This window comes from Excalfactoria chinensis, chromosome 2 (genome assembly GCF_039878825.1).
Source record: "Excalfactoria chinensis isolate bCotChi1 chromosome 2, bCotChi1.hap2, whole genome shotgun sequence".
Taxonomy (NCBI): Eukaryota; Metazoa; Chordata; class Aves; order Galliformes; family Phasianidae; genus Excalfactoria; species Excalfactoria chinensis.
In genome coordinates, this window is record NC_092826.1 from 53,234,013 (window position 1) to 53,256,772 (window position 22,760).

Below are 22,760 nucleotides of genomic sequence, written 5' to 3' on the forward strand. Positions count from 1 at the left end.
TATTCTATCTGAACATCAGGAGACCTCTTGTGCTTCAATCTTCGCTCATTTCACCTTGTTCTGTCACTGGGCATCATAGAAAGAAATCTGGCTCCACCTTCTCTGCAGTCTCTGTCAGGTGTTCATATATATCAGTGAGATGCAGTCCTCTATTAGCAGTTGCAGCTGTTTTGACCTTTCCTCATAAGAGATACTCCAGTTGTATAGACATCTTATTTGGCACTTTCTTGGACTCCTTCTAGGACGTATATGTATCTCTTGTACTGGGGAGCCCAGAAGTGAACACAATTCTTCAAGTGCAGTTTCATCAACACCACACGGGGTAAAAATCATCTCCTTTGACCTACTGGCAACACTCCTAGTGCAGCTCAGGATACTCTTCAGCCTTCCTTGCCACTAGGGAACACTGCTGGCTCATGTTCAAGTTCACAGTCTTTTCTGCAGAGCTGCTTCCCAGCTCATCAGCCCTCAGTAAGTATGGTTGCATGGATTTGTTCTATCTCAAATGCAGGAATTTTCATTTCCCTTGCTGAACTGTTGTAGCTTAAGCTTGGTATAGAACAAATCACTCCCATTTTCCTAAACAGCATACAGAAGATTCTCAGCCCATACATTAGAACCAAAATTTGGACAGATGGACAAAAAACAGCCGAACACAAAACAAGAGAATTTGTGCTGCACTGATTTACCAATCTTTCAACAAAGCATACAAAACTATACACTAGAAATAAGTGGACTTACGCTTTGAATCACATGGCTGTAGTCTCTAAATAGCATTTTAAAGTCAGACCTAGTGGAGAACTTCAGTAGAATGAATAATCCCTACTCAGAAGTGGATTATACACAAAACTGAGCACATACAGAACAGTCACGTTTGCTTGCAAATAGCTAAATTAAAAACCCTGAACTGTTAAAGATCTATTTGCAAACAGATAGATGATGCATTTTATGAACAGAAATTAATTCCACTCCTAATCAAAGAAAAACCATGCACAAACCAAACACTCAGAAAATCAGAAAAATAATTAAAAAACAAGAATAAAAATAGCATACAAGCAAAGCCAGTGTTTATATTACCTGTATAATCTGTGGTTAGTCTCATCTATTAGCTTTAGAAAGTACAAGGAAACAGAAGTCAACTATAGGATCACATAATAAATTTTCCATGGGATCATTCTGACTATGTACACAGAAAACAATCAGAATCAAAAGTACATAGGCTATCAAATGCATAAAATTGAGGATATGAAAACTATGAACTTTATAATTTTAACAACATACTTGTAATTCATTTTTGCTTTCAGTATGCTTACCTATTTATTGCTTTTTGCCAAACAATGCTCTTCAAAATGGATCGACAAGACCCAGAGATGCATTTTAAAGCAAGTCTGTCATTCAAAGCATAAAAGCTGAGCCTTATGAGAGAAGCTTTAACATCCCTGTGGGATACAGCCTGAATGATTGAATTAAGACAGTCCTGCAGTCCACAGGTTGTGTGAGTAATTTTCAATATAAGAATGTCTTCTGAGGAGAGTTTTAGTGTGTCTAAAAATCTGAAAAGGCATAAAAGAAAAAATTATTATCCATGAGTATACTTCTAAATTATTTTAGTTCAGATAAGAAAACAAAATACAAATTTTCTTCAAGATGTAATTCAGTTAACCAATCCTTTCCCCTTTCTTTTTTCACCTCAAAAACATCAAAACAGAAGCCCAAAACCAAAAACACACCACCAACAAACAGCCTCACAAGAATTCAAATCCTGAGCTGCTTGAGTTCTTTGGAACGAGGACACCTCTCAAAAACTTCTTTCAAAGGAGTCATTCATGGTTTGTAACAAATTTTTCCTCTATGGCATTGTGGATGTTGACCATAATATTTTCTTTTTAAGAAATTACTTTTGTTTTGAATGGGGTACATTAAAATAACACTGATTTATTAGGGATGCTGAATTCTGTATACAAAAGAATCTCAGAAACCTTACTAATCAAGTGCTCACCAAAGCACGTCCAGAGAATTTTCTTGATTACCTACTGAAAGAGGGGAATTAGCTCAAGTGGTAGAGCGCTCGCTTAGCATGTGAGAGGTAGCGGGATCGATACCCGCATTCTCCAGTGTTTTGGCTGAATGGAGACCTTTGGCTGGAACTCAAGAACAAAAGGAAAGTTTATGGTCCTTGGAAGAGGGTGCAAGCAACTTATGACAATTACAAACAAACAGTGAAGCTGTGCAGGGAGAAAATTAGAAAGGCCAAAGCCCAGCTAGAACTGAACTTGGCCACTAAGGTGAAAGACAACAATATTTTTATATATACATCAACAGTAAGAGGAGGGCTAGGAAGAGTCTCCATTCCTTTTTGGACACAGGGGAACACGGTAACCAAGGATCAGGATAAGGCTGAGGTTCTTAATGCTTTCTTTGCCTCAGTCTTTAAGATCAGTTGTTTCCTGGGCACAGAGCCCCTTGCACTGGAAGATAGGGAATGGGAAACAGAATAGGCCACGTATAATCCATGAGAAAATGGTTTTGGACCTGCTTTAAAAGCTGGACACTCACACGTACATGGGGCCAGATGGTCTGAACCCTAGAGTGCTGAGGGCATTTGTGGATGTGGTTGCCAAGCCACTCTCCATCATCTTTCAACAGTCCTGAGGATGTCCAGACAGACTGAAGACTGGCAATGTGACACCCATCTCCAAAAAGGGCCAGAAACATAATCCTGGTAGTTACAGACATATCAGTCTCACCTTGGGGCCAGGGGAGGTTATGGAAAGGATAATCTCAGGAGCCATCATGGATCAACGAAAGAGTAACCAGAGGATCAGGGCCAGTCAGCATGGGTCTATGAATGGTAGATTCTACTTGAAAACTTAATTTTGTTCTATGACAAGGTGACCCACTTAGTGGATGAGGGTAAGGCTGTCAATGTGGTCTACCTGGACTTCAGTAAGCCCTTTGACACTGTTCCCCACAACATCCTTGTGGAGAAGCAAGCTGCCCACGGTTTGGATGGGCGTACACTCCGCTGGGTGAAGCACTGGCTGGATGGTCTTTCCCAAAGAGTTGTGGTCAATGGAGTTAAATCCAGTTGTTGGCCAGTCACGAGCAGTGTCCCCCAGGGCTACTTTACTTAACATCTTTATTAATGAGCTTGATGAGGGGACTGAGTGCACCTTCAGTAATTTCGCAGATGACACCAAGCTGGAAGAGAGTGTTGATCTGCTAGAGGGTAGGAAAGGCACTACAGAGGGACCTGGATAGACTGCATCAACAGGCCAAGGTAAACTGTATGAGTTTCAATAGGGCCAAGTGTCAGGTCCTGCATTTTAGTCAACAACCCCAGGCAACCTTACAAGCTTGGGGAGGAGTAGCTGGAAAGCTGCCTGACAGAAAGGGACCTTGGTGTACCGATGGACAGTCAGCTGAATACGAGCCAGCAGAGTGCCCAGGTGGGCCAATGGCATCCTGTCCTGTATTAGAAATAGCGTGACCAGCAGGAGCAGAGAAGTAAACATCTCCCTGTACTCAGCCCTGGTGAGGCCACATCTCAAGTACTGTGTTCAGTTTTGGGCTCCTCCTCTACAAGACAGACATCAAGGCCCTTGAACATGTCCAGAGAAGGGCAACGAAACTAGTGAGGGATCTGAAGCACAAGCCTCAGGTTGCTGGGATTGTTTAGCCTGGAGAAGAAGCAGCTCAGGGGAGACCTCATTACACTCTACAACTTCCTGAAAGGAGGCTGTGATGAAGAGGGACTTGGCCTCTTCTCCCAGGCAACAAACAGGACCCAAGGAAATGGCTGCAAGTTGTACCAGAAAAGGTTTAAATTAGACATAAGAACTTTTTCTCTCAGAGTGGTCAGGCACTAGAATGGCCCGCCCAAGAAGGTGGTGGAGCCACCGTCCCTGGCAGTGTTCAAGAGATGTCTGGATGAGGAGCTATGAGGTATGATTTAGTGGCTTGTGGTAGCAACAGTAATGGGAGGACAGTTGGACTAGATGATCTTGTAGGTCCTTTCCAACCTTGTGATTCTATGCTTCTATGAAGAACTTCTTTATATAAGGAGCTGTTAAGCACTGGAAAAGGCTCCCCAGGGAGGTGGTGCTCGGGGACTTTATTTAGCAGAGGGTTGTTACGGTAGTAGGTTGTGGTACGACTTGATCTTTAAGGTCTTTCCCAATCAGAGCAATTCTATGATTTAGGTATTATCACAATAACTTATTTACAACTCCTGTGATGCAATCCTTTACATTTAGAAGACAACATTTTCAAACTACAAACAAGTTGTACTGTTGTTTGATGTTGAGCATACACTTAAAGGAAATATACTAAGATTTAAAATCAAGATTAAACAGCTCACGTTTCTGCTTGCTTCTCATAATTTTTCAGTCGCAGCAGGTTTTCAGTCCCATGGTACCATGACAAATTCCAAGACATCTTCAGCATATCTAACACAGGTTTCATACTCAAGCTTTCAGAAGACAAAGGCACTACAATGGAATTAGGGCTAACTATATGATGACCAGTGATCTTGACTGGGAGGTGATATCTGAAATAATCAAACAAATAAACACAACAATTAAATGCTTCAGTCAAGAATTTTTTCAAATTTGCAAATAATGTTCTCAAAACTGACAGGAAAAAAAAAAAAAAAAGCTTGGTGAAAAACTCCACTTTTACCATTTAAAAGAGAGGACAACTTTGGAGGCTTTCCTTTGTTTCTATCCTTTGTGAAGGACAGCAAACATAAATGACCTAAGTTTAGTGAAAAAACAAACAAAAACAAACAATGCCAACCCACACCTCTCCTTCACCACCTCCCCCCAAAAAAGCTGAATAAAACAAAGAAGGGTAACAAAAAGCCAACATACCGTCTAACAACAGCAACAGGTAAACTGAAGGCAGGCAGGACAGTACCATTATTGCTTATGCTCTCAGTCCTAAAAGAAAGATTAATTTACTTCTTATTTTCAACTTTTATTATCTATTAATGCTGTAGTTATTCATTATGTTTCTGATACAACTGTTTGCTTTTTCCCCCCCTACAAAAATCTCTTGTAGAACTCATTGCTTAATACATTAATAAGCTGTGATTCTTTATGATTATGCAATATTCAGGTAGTTCTTAGGTCATATACACATAGAATACCTACTAGAGACATAGTACATGAAAATGAAATTAAATACCAAAGCACAGGCTTATATACAAGGTTGTTTTGAAGGTAATGTTTCCTATTTTATTATTTTGACCCATGACATCAAAGACAAATACTAGTGGCATGGCAGTAGAGGTTGAACCTTCCTGCCATTTCATTATACTTTGTTGCTGTGTGGCAGATGGCAGCAGAGAGGCAGTCTGACAAAACAGCATCTGACATGTAAGTGTGTATGAAGGAAAGGTGCGGAATTAAATTCCTCCGTGCAGAAAAAATGACACCCATTCACATACATCAGTGCCTGCTGAACGTTTATGGAGACCAAACAGTGGATGGGACTGCAATGAGACAGTGTGTTTCAGTAATGGCAACAACAGGTCACCTCCACCAGTGCATTTTTATGAGCGCAGCATTCAGGCTCTTATTATTCATTGATAGTGAAAATGCATAGAAATTGGTGTTGACTGTGTTGAAAAATAGTGTTTTGTAGCTGAGAATTTACTCTATCAAACAGCTGTTATTGTGCTCTTTGCATCTGTAGTAGTTTCCATGGAAATAAATAGGAGGCAATACCTTGAAGTGACCTATGTACTCTTTTTTTATTAGAGACAAACACATGTGAGAATTGTTTTCCAGCGTACTTCATGTGTGCATATTTTAAGAGCATATTTTTTCCTGACATACATACTAATTTAAAATAACAACATAACATTAGCTGAAGTCCTTTGACTTAAAGGCAACCACTACACTTGAAAGCCAGAGTAAATAAGAGAATTCTAATTGAGTTAGAAAATCATCAATAACACATCCATAGCTAGTTATATGACTAGCGCAGTTTCCATTTATGGAAAACATGGATTAGAGAAAAATCAGGGCTTTTTGAAAATGAAAATAAATGTAATTAGTTATTAAGTACAAAGTACTTATACATGCCAAGTAGACCTATGACATACAATCTAAATAATGAAACAATTCATTTGACATGCAAGTATGCAATTTTGAACATATTACGCTTCTGTGGATAATTTATATATATACATACATATATATACACACACACAAGTAACCAAACAAAACTAATTTTCATGAAAATCTTTAATTTTTATTAAGAGAATGGAATTGAATAACTTTTTTTCATACCACGTGTCTGTTCTTGATACTTCATCAAACAACAGGAGACAAAGCAATACTGTGGCTTCCGTTAAAACAGCTTGATCATTTTGGGATATCAGGGAAACTGAATAAAACAAAAGATACTTTAAAAACTGTTAGGAACACAGTGGCATTTAGAAGTACATAGGACAGTGGTTAATCTATTTTCTTCCCCCCACAGATAATTTGCTAACATCTTAACAAGATGTCACAACATTGTTACCAATAGCAAACAATGTTGTCTTTAAAATATCATGGACTCAGAAGTTATCCAAGACACTCACAAAAGCTGCTGGTTAGTCATGTGACATATTTCACATATTTTCTTTCTACCTATGTATTAAAGTCAAAACAGAATCTTCACCTCTGAATAGTAAAAGCAACAAAGACGATTGCTGTGCTAGAGACAGACGAACATCTGAATCAGCATATACGAGTTTCCGCAAGACTGTCAAACAAGGTAACACTATGGATTCCATAACCTGCAGGAATAACAACAATTTAATATTGAAATTGAATTAGGATGATCTGTTATGAGGTGCTCAATACACATAGTTAAGCTATACAAGCATATTCTACTATTTATAGTATAGAAAGATTTTTAGTTAAGAAAATGTTATCCCTGCATAACTGTATATTCGTTAGAAAATACCTGATAACATTTGGTTTCATTTTATTAGCAATTGATGGTGATATTGCTGGTCTCTGGCCTCATAACACAGTTATGGTTATATAACATACTTCCAAAATATGTACTTCTCCAGAGCACATATATGAGATAAAGGATTTTAGAAAACTACTTATTTATAACCTTATTCATTCTTTTTTAAATGCAAATAGCTTACTGTATCATATAAATTTTCTGGTCCCAGTCTTTCAGATTACAAAATATAAGCAAGCAGCTGTTAAAGTATCAGTCAGCAGCAAAAAATAGGACCAAAATCACCTCCATTGCGTAATAAGACAGCACATCCTTCAGAGAACATTACTTTGCTCAACCAAGATTCTACCTTTAAATTTAGTTTTGTGAACTCTATTGCTGAACACAGCATCACTGGATATGCAATGGATAAAAGCTCTGCTTCTTTAATTTGAAAAGGCATGTTTTGCATGAGACCATACACTGCCTTTTTTAAAATTGTGCTTCTTCCCTCTACTATAACTTTTTTCATTCATATCACTAAGATTATGCAAAGTTTTATTTAATTATTTTTTTCATGTGTCGTTCTTTGCATATTTATTTTTTTTTCCCCTTTATAGATTTTAGAATGAAATAAAAAATCATTTGAAGCGAGAACTGGAATCTAGGCTAGACTGCATCCCAGTTACTTGTTTAATAAAATTTACGTGGTCTATCTTTGATCTAATGAAACTAACACTGCCTTCTGTTTAGACAAAGATACATTAAAGAAGTAAGCAGTATTATTTATTTTCTAACCCAGCTCTTGCACATTTTGAGGAAAGAAATCATTATGATAGAAAATTAAAAAAACAAAAACTAAAAACAATAACTACAGGTTTGGATGGTTGGACTGCTATACCAATGCTATGAAAGCAAACTGAGAAAAGCAGTTTTTCCATTGAAAAGAAACTTTATAGCCTAAATAAGCAGACATTAAATGACTGTAAATAATGACTTTCAGAAAAAATTCAACCACCAGATTAAATGTATTAAGAAACTGGAAAGGTTCTTCATTCACAACACAAATGCACTCAGCTTTAAATATCTTATGAGACCGTCCCTTGTTAAGTGATCTTCTATAGTCAGAAAGTTACTTATTCTTGAACTGTAACCTGATGTGTAAATTCTCACTTGCTATGAGTCTAACCTAATCTTTAATTATAAATTGCCTCAAGTCTTACCTTTAGAGTCTATTATAGACAATAGCTTTTATGAGTTAAAAAAGTTGGTTTTGGTCATGACTGAGAAATCTGACTGAAGTTCAGGTATATTTAAGAGCCACATCACTCAACAGTCTGCTAACTATTCTCACAAGTTGACAAACTAATCTTCCCTAAGAGAATCATGTCATCAGAAACGTAACAAATACATTTCACAATGCAAAACTGATGCACAAAGAAAACTAGCTTTAAGTGAAGAAAAAAAGCAAATTCTACTATCATCATGCTAAGCTAGTTTTACCTTGCCATTCACATGTACACATTCACTAAGGTAAGCCAAAACCTTTTCTATGACACCCAACTTTTTCACAATACCATGCATGTTGGTATCTGTAGGAAAAACAAAAGGTGGTTAACAAAAACCATATTCATAATCAATTTATTGCTGAACTTTTCTCAATGATCAAAAACTTCCATTGAGAGAAAAACTTGTTCTGTTGATTAGCAATTTTAACAGCAAGTAAAGCTCTAGTCCTACTAAAGAAAGCCTCCACAAAGTCTCATTCATCAGTCTTTCTTTAGCTCAGCTATCCTGAAGACAGAATAAATGCTAGTTAAAAAATGCATCATTAGTCCTTCTGAAAAACTTGACAGTAACTGCACAGTTAACTCACAGTTATCTATATAACAAGTGAAAAAGACCAGAGATGCTCATACAAGCAGACATCACAGCACAAATTTCAGATAATACTCTCCAAGGCAAAAACAAATAAGTAAATATAATGATCTGACTATAGTAGCCTCTTAAATATCCTAAATAGCCTTTTTATGAAAAAAACTGCATTTTTTTTACTGTACAACTTTATCCTATGAAAACTTGCACATTGTCTCTTGACATCTGAAAACATTTTCTGTCATAGCCAACTATAATTTACAATTTAAAATAGACATTTCCTCAATTTTCTGATCATTTTTCTGAAAACAAAAATTCAATTTTGATATTATCTAAGATCACATTCCCATGCTCTCTTTATGATCTGTGTTTCTTGAGTAAAATTTGTGCTTCAGGCTGCAATTCTGCACTGAGCCAAATCATACTCTACCAAAGACTGTTTACATATGTTTTAATCAATTCTTTGTAACAATTCATATTTTTTCTGCCCATCTGAGCAACACAATTACAAAACAAACAAACTCATCAATGAAAATTAGTAACTTAAATGAAATCAAAGATTATAAGCAGGAGCATGTTTCCTGCAAACATACTACATGCCTTAGAGTCTATATCTCAACTTTGAAAGGGGATATAAACATGGAAGCTTAACCTGAGTTTACCAAATTATGTTCATGACATGACCATGTCAAAATGGAGAAAAACATTTAGGATATTAGAAGAAATTCTCCACTACACATAAAACATGTAAAAGTAAACTATGTAATCTAAGAACTGACTTCCCTAATTAAAATGGAACAACACCAAAAATACTTGTATATTTTATAGTAAACATCAGCTCCTTCAATCAAGTTATAGTACTTAAAGTAGTAAAAGAAAATATTTGAAGCACCATCAGTTGTACCACAAATCAACAGAAAGATAAACATTTAAAAGGCAAGGCTGAAAAAAAAAAGTTCTTACAGAGCTTACAAAATTAAGCTTCTTCCTCTATTACCAAGGGTAGCTGTTTTCAAACAAGTAAGATCACTATTTCTTATTCTTGATGGTAACAAAAACAACACTACTGTCCACAACAGCACTACATTCTGTTCCAAAAATATATATAAAACTTACAAAAAGCACAATTTGCAGAAATATACACAAAAGTAGCAACTAAGAGTAACTAAAAGTTCACCTGATGGACAACATTTGACTATAAATTTTCTCAATAATTTTACCTTGTAAAATAATGGCCAGCTGCTCAGCTGCTGACTTTCGTAGAACTATGTCAACAGCATCAGAAGTCAAGATGTCATAAAGCTTTTCAATTGTTTCTACCTAAAAGTAAAGTTATATAAGATTTACAACCAATATGCAATTGTGAAATAAGGTAAATTGTCACATTTCTTCTCAGAATTGCAGATGGAAGGGACTTCAGGAGGTTCAAGCCACAAAGATGTAGACACCTATAGAGAGTTGCCTAGATTAACATGCTGCTTTAGAATATCTTTAAAGGGACTCCACAACATCTACAGTCAACCTGTGCCAGTGCTCTGTAACCTGAACAGTCAAGAAATGTTTCTTCATGTTTAGATGGAACCTCTTATGTTTCACTTTGTGTCCATTCCATTTTGTCCTGTCACTGAACATAACTGAAAAGATCTTGACTCCAACAAAGTAAGGGCTTATATTCTTTGTTAGAAAATATTTAATTAGATTCAACGTGTACAAAATAAGGAAGGAAAAGACTGTAGCCCTTTTATAACAAAACTCTAATTTCTGTAATATACAAAGAATAGTTTTTAGTAAACAACAGAAGCTGATTTCTAATAAGTAATGTTCAGATTGTGCAAGATTACAGAAAGCCCAAAACTACACAGGAATACTAGAATCAATAATTTTTAGTCTGTGAAGGGGTCTGATGGCAAATGGGTTAGAAGAACTAAAATCATTCTATATATCTGTGCAAATTTCATATTATGGTTTTTGGAGTATAAATCAAGCGTGGTCAGAATAATTTTAAAACAGAGAGGAATCACCTTAACAATATGTTAAATAGTTGCTAATCTCATGAGTGTAAAGAAAGGAAAAGAATGGAAGAGAGGAAAAAATAAGTAAATAAGAAAACACAGCTTAATTAACCAAATGCAGAAAGATAAATTTTCCTTTATATACATACTCATGACTATTTTTCCTTTCCACAGAAGCAATAATATTTAAAAAACAGACGCAATTTCCCTTTATTTTAGAATATTTTCATATTGAAACCTATCTTCTTCAGTAAAAAACAGGTTCTGTAGAAAAAAAAAAATCTCAGAAAAAAAAAAAATCAGACTTTACCCACACACAATTAAATTGTCATAAGCAGGGTAAGCCTGTTCCCTTTGCACTTCAGTCTTTATGTTTACTGATCCACAGAGGGGGGAAAAAAACAAAACAAAACAACAGAACAAATAAGTAACAAACAATTGTTACAGTGTATCATTGTGCCAATGATACAGTATTTGGACAGAGCTCACCTTAAATATAGACTCCATTTTATCATCCAACTTCAGCTCAATAGCTCCTTCTATAACGAACAAGTTTGATAAACTAGTAAACACACTGCCATGAAGACATGGACGTTTCAGGCTTGCTCCTTCTTCATTCAAAAGATGGAATAATAGATGTTTAAGTGCTACAGAACGAACCCTAAAGGAGCAAACAAAATAAATATATAGAGAGCTCATAACAGAAAATGCTAGTGACACTGTTAAACATTAATTTATAAAATTAATACTGTATGGGGGAACAAAGGCTTTACTTTATACAGTGGGTTGATTTGAAAGGTATAATAGTCAATTATTTTTAGGTTTGTTCTAAAGAAGACATTTTTGGCACAAATGTTAAAGAAATGCTGAAATGTTGCAAGGCAATACACACAAGTGTTTTTTTGAGAAGAGAAGACGCAGAGCAGCTCGTAGCCTGGAAGTTCTAGGGAGGATACCATCTCCTTTGTCAGAGGATGTTTCACTCAAAGTGAGGATGCAGTTGCCTAGCTCATCCTTCGTGTCAGCGTAACCCTAAAACAAAAACAAATCCCCTAAATTTAAGAAAAAAATTAAATTAAAAACTTAGCAAATTCAACAAGTAATTCCTGCTCTTTTACACACTAATGGAGAGTAGCAACTGGAAAAAAAATAATAATAACCATAACTTACAAAAATAATATATATTCCTGTAGATTAAAATTCCTTCATGGAAAAAAAATGATACTGCATAAAGTTTATCTAAAGATTCTTACTTGGCTCACTTTCATTTGAAGCTTTAACCCTCTGTCTGCTGGTGCTTTTGTTTGTATGTTTGTTTTATGTAGTCACTATAAGCCACAGCATAAAGAAAAACTGTACTCTAGAAAAATGAGACAATTCCTTCTCACACATTTAGCCTACACTTATATTAAAATCACCATCTAATCTTGAATATCAATGGAATGCAAACATATGTGCAACAGAAAAGCTGACATTTCTTCAGAGCTTTCTCCACCAGTAACCTTCCCTCCTGTCCCTTTCATACTGCACTTCCTCTGCTTGTGGCAGACATCCAATCTAATCCTTCTATTTCATAGACCATCTTACTTAATGATTTCAATAAATTTCAATTTATGGTAATACTCAGACACAGGCAAAGAAGAAATTTCTGGCAATGATACTAAGTAAGCATAAATAATAATCAAGAGTGATATTTCAAAAGAAAACAAGAGAAAGAAACCTCACAAGACCTCTCTCAATTATGTTTCAATGGTCTTGGGAATCTGGAAAGTTCACATTCAAATGGAAGCTGGTAAATATTGTCCTAATTTTCAAGGGCAAGAAAGACAGCATTGGTAATTATAGACCTATCAACCTCACTTAAGTGCCTGGTAAAATTATAGAGACTAGTCTATAAATTACTGAAAGACATTTGAAAGACAAAGCAGTCACAGGTAACAGTCAATACCAGTTCGCAAGGGTAAACAAACTTGATTTCCTTTTGTGACAAAGTAACCCTCCTAGTTAAGCAGTAGAAGCCAGGAGGTGGAAGTTTGGAGATTTCAGCAAAGGTTTTGGTGATCTAACAGTATCATTCTGGACAAAATGCCCAGCATGCAGCTTGACGAAGACATAATACGACGCGTGAACAACTGGCAGATGGGTAGAGCACAAAGGGTTATAGTAAACAGGCTTACACCAGGCTGGTAGCCAGTCCCTAGTTAGGCTCCCTAGGGCTCCAGCTTAGGACAAGTTCTTTTCAATGTTTTCATGAACAACTTCTTAGACACAGGTATTGAAGATATATATAAGTATGCAGGTGACAATATGGATTTTCACTCATATCCTCAAAAAAAATTTAAGTCTCAGCCAGTAACTGCCAATTTCTATTATGATAACAGGCTAAAATTTGTCTACAAACAAACATCAAAGAAGTAACTTCGATTGGCATTTCACCATTTGACACAGGAGTATTTCACTGTTAATCTACTTTCCACCTGCTACTTAAGTAAATATTGTTTGCTCCTTACGAGATTCATGCTGCTGTTTACAAGATTTCATACATTAAATACTGTTAATAGCACACAGAAGTACCTGTAAAACAGGAATGATGGGATAGAGAGCCTCAAGAAACTTGTTCCAAGTCAATATTGTCATTACTAACTGGCCCTGCAATAGATGCATCAGAATGGCCTTGGCTGAGGAGTTTACCTGCACAATTAAAAAATAAAATAAATAATAAAAAAAGAAGAAACTAATTCAACAACTCATGTGTTTACATCAGGTTAACAACAGTGTAATAGAAAATATTAATACAAAAAAAAAAAAATCTCAATTATCAGTCACACTAAACATCAGGCTGTTAAAAATGACTGAAACGAATAACATTTCGCTTTTCATTGGTCTCTTAATCCTTCACTCTTTCCACATGTATATAGAAAAATTATGTAGTAAAAACTTCAGGTAAGCCTCAGAGCACCATAATAATATCAACTTATAAATACTTTTACTAAACACAGTACCTCATTTTTTTCTTCCTGAAGTCCAAACGTAACAATTTCATATAAAACTTTTGGATGAAGAAGAAAATGTACTCCATGGCAGATTGAAGAGACAGATTCAGCAACATTATGAATACCTAAACAGTCCTTCAGTAAAAATAAAGACAGTTAGTTTTAAAATTCCATGCAGATTTCACTACTGCCTGGAGTAGTCATGCAGTGAAAACTAGTGTGTGCAGCTAAGAAGACTAAAGTTCTGAAAGCTAAACATTATAGTTCTGGAAGAAACATCTTCATAGATCACTGACTAAAAGTTGCTGCTACTATATAAGAATAAGAAATGCTAAATCATTTCATTTTGATTTTAAACAATAGCTACATTCTATATGTAGCTATTATTAGTGTTACATTACAATTAGCGAAACATAACAGGCAGGTAAAAATCTCACAAAAAGTTACAACTGCCATTCAGTGGAGGCAAACAGCGAAACAGAAAAGTGTTTTTTGTTTTCACTGATGTAAGTCAATATTACTGAATACCTGAAATGATCTGATTAATAAGACACTACCACTGTTAATAAAGAATACAACCATATACTTCTAGGAAGTTGATGCTCTAGTCCTATCGTTATTAGAACATATGAACAAAAACCACAGGTAGTGGGTTTAAAAAAAAAAGACTTGGCACATAAAGGAATTACATATTATTAAACACTCTCCAGACATTTACACATAGGGAAAAATAATCATTTTCTTCCACATTTTTATACAGTCTGAGCAATTAAACTGAAGTAAAATACATGTATTCTGAAAGTGTCGGTATTTCATTATTCTATCATTTCTAAGCAGATATCTTTGCAAAAAGCAGACAACCAGTCAACTCAAAATGATTTTTGCTCAAGAACAAACAAACAAAAAATACTAACTGAATCAAAAAAGCACAACAAAGGCAAGTAGAAAACCTCATGGAGAATAGAAGCTGGTCAATCTCATTTCAGCAGACAAGTGAACACTCCAGTTATTTTCAAAAAACAAATTTAACTTGAAATACTTCTGCAGAGCAGCAGCAAAAACCAACACAAAATCTATCAACAAAACAACAAGTGACCAATATTACTAAGTGTCCTTTTGAAAAAAGCTAAGTTGTCAGTCACTGGCTTTCCTCACCCTTTATGGACATTCTGAATAGAAGTACCTGAAGCTTACTCTAAGTATTTTTAGATACCAGAGTAAAACAGCAAACTGCAAACCCATGCCGGTACAGGTAAAACAGTGTATCATATGGTAAGCAGAACTTCCTTTTCATGAGGAAATCACACATTATACATTAGCACAACAACAAGTGATAAGGAAACAGCAGTTCTAACCTTAACCACTTCCAGACAGCAGCGATAGGCTTCAGCTTTTATATTCAGCAATGGATGAGCCAACAGACGGAGAAGCACATTCTGACTCTCAGTGTGGAGCAATGGGTCAGCCTGGACTGACTTAGAACTTAAAATGAAGAATAGTTGAATTTCCATTATCAATTATAATAAATTGTATAATAAATTATAGAACTATGATTTCATGCATATATTTTACAAATGTATATAAATTTATTTTACAAGAACCAGATAAAAATTTTCCTGCTAAATTTCAAGATAATAACTCCAAAATTCTTCCTGAAGAGAAAAACAACTTGACAGACAAAAGATCAAGACCACAAAAGATTTAACAAAATTATAATATCAATCTTAACATTCGTAAAAATGCCTTCTTTTCACACACATAAGGAAACAAAAACCATAGTTTTTCCAAACTCCTTTAATCAAAATAAGGAACCGGAAAAACATTTATGTCAACCTGAGCCTCAGTAGGATCTTCTTATGAAGATTCTAGTGCTTTCGGGGTTTTATTGTCACGTTTTGTTTTTACTGTTAGAAATCACAGTCCATCTCACTATCACAAAAAGTTTGGACACTAGAGAAAATATAATAATTCAAGTGAAACTCCTGTTTTTGGAAAAATTACCTAACAAAAATTAACTCTAAAAGGATTAGAATACTGAAAAACAAACAAAAAAAAAAAACCCTGAAATTTCCTCTGAACAAGATCCTACAAGCTACACTCTAAAATCTGCACCAGACGACATTTTGTCAGACTGCGTCTCTGCTGTTAAATGCTGTATGGCAACAAAACATAATGGAATATCAAAGGACAACTAAGTCCCAGAGCCCCAGCACTGCAAGTTGTCTAGGGTACCTGCTTTTGCAGAGGGTTGGACTAGATAATCTCTAAAGGTCCTTTCCAGCCCCTACAATTCTGTGGATAACTATATGAAGGTTCAAACTCTATTGTCATACCACCAACATCCATCTCTGATGTTGTGGGCCAACATAACAAAATAGGAGGTATTACTTTTGGAGCAGCCCAAGTATTCTGACATTTCATAATTAAAAGCTATTATTATTAGGTAGCACTTAAATGTAGTTTCCTTTGAAATTAATCCCTAAAGCTCTGAAATACTGTGAAATTGAGATTTTGTATTTCTAATTAAGTATATGACACAATTTTTCAAGACAGGACAGAGTAACTTAAATTAGAATCATAGAATCACCAGGTTGGAAGGGACCTACAAGATTGTCTAGTACAACCGTGCTCCCTTTACCATACCTACAGAAAACCACTAAGCCATTATCCCCTAGCTCCTTGAACACCGCCAAGGATGGCAACTCCACCACCTCCCTGGGCAGCCGTTCCAGTGCCTGCCCACTCTCTGAGAGAAAAAGTTCCTTCTTATGTCCAGTCTAAACCTCATCTGACACAACTTGTGGTCATTTCCTTGGGTTCTGTTTGTTGCCTGGGAGAAGAGGCCAAGTGCCTCCTCATCATAACCTCCCTTCAGGAAGTCGCAGAATGCAATGAGGTCTCCCCCAAGCCTCCTCTTCTCCAGGCTAAACAATCCCAGCCCCCTGAGCTGTTACTCTAATAGAGGCTAAGATGGAAAATCTAAAAAAGAAAATGCAATTAAAACAGACATTTTAATAAATGAAATGGAATATTGCAAGACACTGTATGTAAAACAAAATAAATTCTTCAGGAGTTTTGAAAGTAAAATAAAAGGAAGTTATACTCGCAAAACATAAAAAACACAAAAATAGAGCTCAAAGTATTTTAACATTTAGAAAAGAGTAAAACATTCTTAGCAGCTGAAATTCCATTTTTAAGCAGTCAATCATTGGATGGTGCAAACTGCTCACAAGAGATATTTCATTACCTAAAAGAAAATTGAATTTCAAATACAGATACATAAATTGAGATCCCACTTGAGAAAGTTTATCCATTAAAAATACATATATTTTCTCAGATAAGTTAAACAGTAATACACTTACATATTAGAACATATGTGAATGCTCTCCCGAAGCAAGGGCAAGTGTTGATGGTAGGGTAGGCTATGTAAAGCCTGATCTGCCAATTCTACTAACTCAGTAAGATTCTTCTCTCCCTGAAAAGTAAAATGAAGAAAAGGAACTATCAGAATTAGTAATATTAAAACTATAAAATGTTATTTCCTCACCTTTTAAAATTAATCATTTAATGTTTCTACTACGTAAATATTAGTTCAGCCTTTCAAAGAGAAGTTCACAGTGCCTGATTAACAAATACATTTTAGTACCTGTTCCTGTGAGCTGAAAACTCAACTGTTAAAAAAATTTCTATTAAAGTCAATATCTAACATTTTACAACACGAACACTCCAACACTATTCAAAACACTTTCTAAAGTGTCTGAGAATAGAGTATAAAAAAAAACTAAGCTTTTAACAATTCACTATGAATATTAGGGTAAGTTTTTAAAAATAAGTAAATAAGTCTATGTATATGTCTCCATACTTTCAGTTAACAAACATATTAAATGCGAGCACTTCAATTTGAAGATTGCAACTTCAGTGCAAATAATATTTTATGACTAAAATACTGCTTGCATCAAGTTCGGACCCTTTTTATGTAAAGGATGTATTCACTCAGATTTAAGATAATAGGTCATTCCTATCACTGTATTTTGTTCATCAACATTTTAGTGAGAATGCAGCAAGAATTTTGCACCATCAGGAATTACTTGTCCATTTTATTAATGGAGAAGAATGTTTCAGTACCACGCTACAACCTCTTAACTGATAAAACACAGTATATTTGTTATCTGCATAACAAATTGAAACATACAGATTTTACACAGTATAAAAGTAGCAGTATCTTAGAGCTAGAATTGACAGATAGTTTTGAATTTAAATATTCAAATATACTAAACTGTATACTGAAATATAGCACTTGCTTTAATTTATTTCTGCATAATAGATCACATGGTCACTTGAAAGTGTTTATTCCTTTGTTTTTGCCTGAAGTTTTTTTGTTGTCTTTGTGATTGCTTGTTTTAATAGACAACAACAGGAATAATGCTAATGAAAACAAATATAAGTTAAACAAATCTGGAATGCTACAAAATACTCATGAGTTTTCTGTGGCAACACTAAAATACACTTTTTATAAGATAAGAAAAACATAGGAAATAAATTCACTTTATTATTAATAAAAATATGCTTTATATAATAAAATTCTACACCTTCTTATGAACTTCAATCATAAAGCTACAAGTACATTCAATCGAATAAGCAGCTTCTGAAGCTTGTTTATAAATACTGTAGTTCTCAGAACTCATCTGTTCCAAATAGGCTGCAATGGCTTCGTGAATGCTTGGATATTCCAAGGAAAAAGGCACATCCAGAGACAGAAGGAACAAAGCACTCAGCAAACTCTTTTGCAAAACTTTGCTTGCCTTCAGAAAAGAAAAGAATATTTCAGAATATCACAGTCTGAAAATACAGTAAACCAACATCAGCATTTATAGTCTTTCAAGAAGTACAATCACTACAGCTACTAGGTAAAATTTAGACGAAGAAACACAAATCAAAAGAGTTCTCTATCAGGAATAGTTGTAAAATTATTATTAAATGTAGGAATCCAGTAAATGCCAGTCCTAACACCAGACTTGCAACCAGATATAAAAGATGAGTCTGATTCAGTACCAGCATCACAGATTGACATTTACTGTTTAACCACTAGATGGCAGAGAATACACAGACCACAATTATCTGTACAATTCCACGTAACAGTAACATACACTAAGAATAGGAATACCTATTATTTTACTTCATCTTTATTTTTATTTTCTACTGCAAGTGTTCAGTATTCATTCAATTAAAATTTTGACCTCAAATACAGTAGCATTTTTTTTTCCAACTCCTATCATATGCAGAATTAAAAATTTTTTGCACATTGCAGAGTAAGAAAAAATATAAAATGTCAGTAGATTAATACGTGTGCTCTTGCTTGCAGAGACAAGAATCTACTTGCATTATTAGGAAAAGATTTAATATTCATAGCAAAAAAGAAACTGAGAAAATCTGCTATTCAAGTTGAATAATATCAAAGAAAACTACACTGCAATATTATAGACGAAAAATGTGGACAATACAAGTTTTTAAAGTGAACTTTAAACATCTTCTACCACTTTGCATCTCACAAAAACGTTTAAATTTGGAATGCCCACAGGAAATAAATTCAAAAGAAACAACAGAAGAGCTACAACACAACTTTTTAAGAGCATTAGAAGCACATAATAGTTTAAATCAGTTTGAAGCATAAAACATAATTGCTCACTTCACTCCATAAAACTACGGATGATTTTTCAAGAGAACACAACACTAGACATATCACGCCAACAATAAACAAGCAGGGGGCAGCATAGTTTTGCAAACCACTCATAATACCAGAAAGAAATGCTAAAGGAAGAACATATAATATCGCAAACCTCATTAAAAAGCTGCATACTTTTTTATTTTTATTTTTTTTAAGACCTGTGTTCTACAGCAGTTTCTGCAGAATATACCAATACCTGAAGACAAAATTCCCTTCCACAACCATTTTTCAGCCCATGTAAATCAGGTGAATTTCTCTATTTGGTGGCTATTCTTCCCAACATTAATCACTGCAGAACATGTCCTTTTAAAATGCAAAAAGCAAATGCAATCACTTTTAAAATTAGCATGGCCTACCTTTTCCACGGGAAGAAGTGTTTGTAGCAATCTAACTGTGAAAAGAGAAATGCTAACAAATGCCATCCTGTGATGCACCATCATCACCTCAGGCTGCTCTGTACTTATATTGGTTTTGTGGTATAGTATAGTTTCTCCAAGCAAGCCCAAGACCAGAAGCAATTTGTCTTTCTGAAAACAAAGACACAATCATTAGAAACAATCGACGTATTTTTATTGTGTTGTTTATATAGCACCTGCAGAACCTTTAAAAAAAAATTATACAAACTAATTTAAAATTGCAGAAATGGTACAACATACACAGTATTTCATTTGTCATCTGAACAGAATTAGTTTTAGACCTCACTTTACCTGCATTTGTAGTTCTGAATACTTTGTTCATTAGTTACCCAGTATTGGTTACTCTCTTCCCTTGTTTTTGTCTTTTCTCAATTCCTCCTTGCTTCACCTTAGAATTTCTAGCATTTTAGAAATATCAGGAGCTAATATGAACCTACTGATGAAGCTTCAACTCAAAAACATTTAAAAAAAGAAAAAAAAATTGTCAATATCAAATGTTGTATGTATGTTTATATATCACTGTCATTGAGAGAGATCCAGCTCACAGACACAGAATCCAGTCACTTGAAAAGAAAGAAAGAAAGAAACAAACAAAAAAAAACAACCCAGAATCTCTACACTTGGAATGCCAGTTCTCAAACACCAGTTTTTATAGTGACAATTAGGCAATACCAAATATGAGGATGCATTTCTAATTCATGTTAAAAAATAAGATACCAGTAAGGAATGCACCCTGAGGCAGCGTAGTCATGGTGGCAAGGCCCGTAACCTCTTACAGAGAAGATATACGGGCAACTTCCACAGTTGTTTCCTTCAAGGAATTTGAATTTCATTCTAAACAAGTGCAAAATCCTAAAACAAACAAACAGAATAGCGTATGTCATGATCCTGACAATGCCAGTTACAGTTTGCCACATTAAGCTGGGGACTCTTGTCATTTACAGCATCCATCTTCCCAAGAAATTCCAAAGCATAACGAGGTCCTGTATCCCAGAAATGTGGCTGATGGGAAGTACAGAAAATTTCTCTCCTTTTGCTTCTGCATGACCTTTGTTGTTTTGTTGTTGTTGTTGGGCTATTTTCCCCCCCACTTTTCCTTTAATTAAACCACTCATTATTTCAACCTGCAGGGCTTTTTTCATTGCATTTTCTCCTCTTATTCTTTGCAGAATGAGGAGTAAGAGAACAGTATAAAACAAGCACTGTCCTCTTAAGGACTCTTCTCACCTACACTTCTTTAATTTAATGTTCTGCAAGGAATCCTCAGTATTGACTAAATGTTGATCAATTACAATAGATTTTGACAGATCTGTACTCCAGTACAAAGAAAAAAGCTCATTCGCTGCTAGTTCCTATAACTAATGTATATATAATCATTTGTACAGTATTGAGTAGGTATCTCCTGTAATATTTCAATTAACAATTATTGCAATACTATTGTTTCATATTTAGCGGTATCTTCATGAAAACTAACTTAGGCCATGTGCATTTGAGACTACAGTTAACAAGTTTTTAAACAAGCTCCAGCCTCTCCATCTCTGGTATTTTTGCAATAGGCATAAGCTATGCCAGCTAATGTTTTAGCTTTCCATCAACTTCAAAAAAGCAAGTCACCACTTCCTACTTCACCTGTGTACAGTGACAATAACGTAAAGATGGTAATGGTACAAGAGAGGTGGTAATAAATACCCAAAAGGTTATCGACAGGAAAAACTCACCAATATAGAAGCCTTCAGTCTGCTGGGAAACACTGAGACAATCTTCACAGAGGAGCGATCTCCAAAAGATGCTGCCTTAGTGGTGGTCAGCCGTTAAATGAGGTCTAGAGGAGGTGGAGTCAAGCTCCACCCCTTCCTGGAGCGCAGCTAAATTACTCTCACCTGTGCTCCCACAGCTGACCAACACTTGCCTCAGCTGATTAATCAGAGGTTCAGGCTGTGATTACCAATTTCCCATACAACCTGTCATTCACTAATTTGATGATTCATGTCTACAACAACTCTCAACTGATTTCAATATGTATTTTCAGTAATTTAAATATGAGGCAAACAGCACCACAAGGTTTTTAATCTCTTCTGAGGCAGCTTTCTCCTTTCTTTCTCAGCTAAGCCACAGAGAGTAGTCAAAATCTGTGAGAATCTATACACCTATGTAGGAAATGGACACAAGGTACTTTAAAATTCCAGTTTGGGATCTAAACAGTTTTCCCTCTACTTTCAAATAAATAGTTTATAACGTAAAAAGAAAAGTTAAAGTTATCATTTAAGTCAAATTGCTCTTCTGCAATAATACATAAGTCAGTACTTATGCTTCAGATCCCTTCCTGCATGTGTTCCTCAATGGCTCCTTAAAGGCTTTTCAGTACATGACAAAATTAATGATTTATTTTTCTGAAGTGATATTTCAGTACGAGGTGAAATAACTTACACTTCAAATAAAAAGAATGCGTTAGGCAGAAAGCTAGCACTAAACTTTTTGGGAATTTCAAAAGGATAGTTGAGCAGATTAAATATATATATTAACCACTGTAAACACCAAAGTGGACTATTAAATATAGCTGACCAAAGCTTAAAGAAATCTTACCAATTCCAATCCAAAAAGGCTCTCATCTTCCCAAACATGCTCAGAAATTGCATCACCAATAAGGTACAGGTCTTCCACAAGCAACTCAAGAACTTCCATCGTCATCCTCCTGCTGCCTAATACAAATTAGAGGATAAATTTGAATACAAGCAAAATAATATATTATGATATTCAGACAACATCACATTGAACAAAGTATTCTAAATCT

The 22,760-nt window shown here is 35.1% G+C and overlaps 1 protein-coding gene and 1 non-coding gene across 3 annotated transcripts in view; one reads left to right on the top strand and one right to left on the bottom strand.

The window, feature by feature from the left end:
- Nucleotides 1-22,760, bottom strand: part of RTTN (rotatin) — a 75,306-nt gene that overhangs the window by 37,410 nt on the left and 15,136 nt on the right. The window contains exons 10-25 of one of the 2 annotated variants that reach the window (XM_072328875.1): nt 22,553-22,668; nt 19,910-20,080; nt 18,418-18,630; nt 17,191-17,303; nt 15,184-15,310; nt 13,838-13,963; nt 13,410-13,526; nt 11,728-11,867; nt 11,325-11,496; nt 10,044-10,143; nt 8,452-8,540; nt 6,673-6,790; nt 6,297-6,393; nt 4,872-4,940; nt 4,361-4,549; nt 1,314-1,553 (exon numbers count right to left, since the gene is read on the bottom strand). In XM_072328875.1, the coding sequence (XP_072184976.1) occupies nt 1,314-1,553; nt 4,361-4,549; nt 4,872-4,940; nt 6,297-6,393; nt 6,673-6,790; nt 8,452-8,540; nt 10,044-10,143; nt 11,325-11,496; nt 11,728-11,867; nt 13,410-13,526; nt 13,838-13,963; nt 15,184-15,310; nt 17,191-17,303; nt 18,418-18,630; nt 19,910-20,080; nt 22,553-22,668 (2,197 nt within the window). Of the gene's footprint in view, nt 1-1,313; nt 1,554-4,360; nt 4,550-4,871; nt 4,941-6,296; nt 6,394-6,672; nt 6,791-8,451; nt 8,541-10,043; nt 10,144-11,324; nt 11,497-11,727; nt 11,868-13,409; nt 13,527-13,837; nt 13,964-15,183; nt 15,311-17,190; nt 17,304-18,417; nt 18,631-19,909; nt 20,081-21,687; nt 21,741-22,552; nt 22,669-22,760 lie in introns of those variants that run through there. The other variant, XM_072328876.1, reaches the window with a different exon arrangement.
- On the top strand, nt 2,042-2,114 carry TRNAA-AGC (transfer RNA alanine (anticodon AGC)). Its single transcript has one exon. It is a non-coding gene; the product is annotated as a tRNA-Ala (tRNA).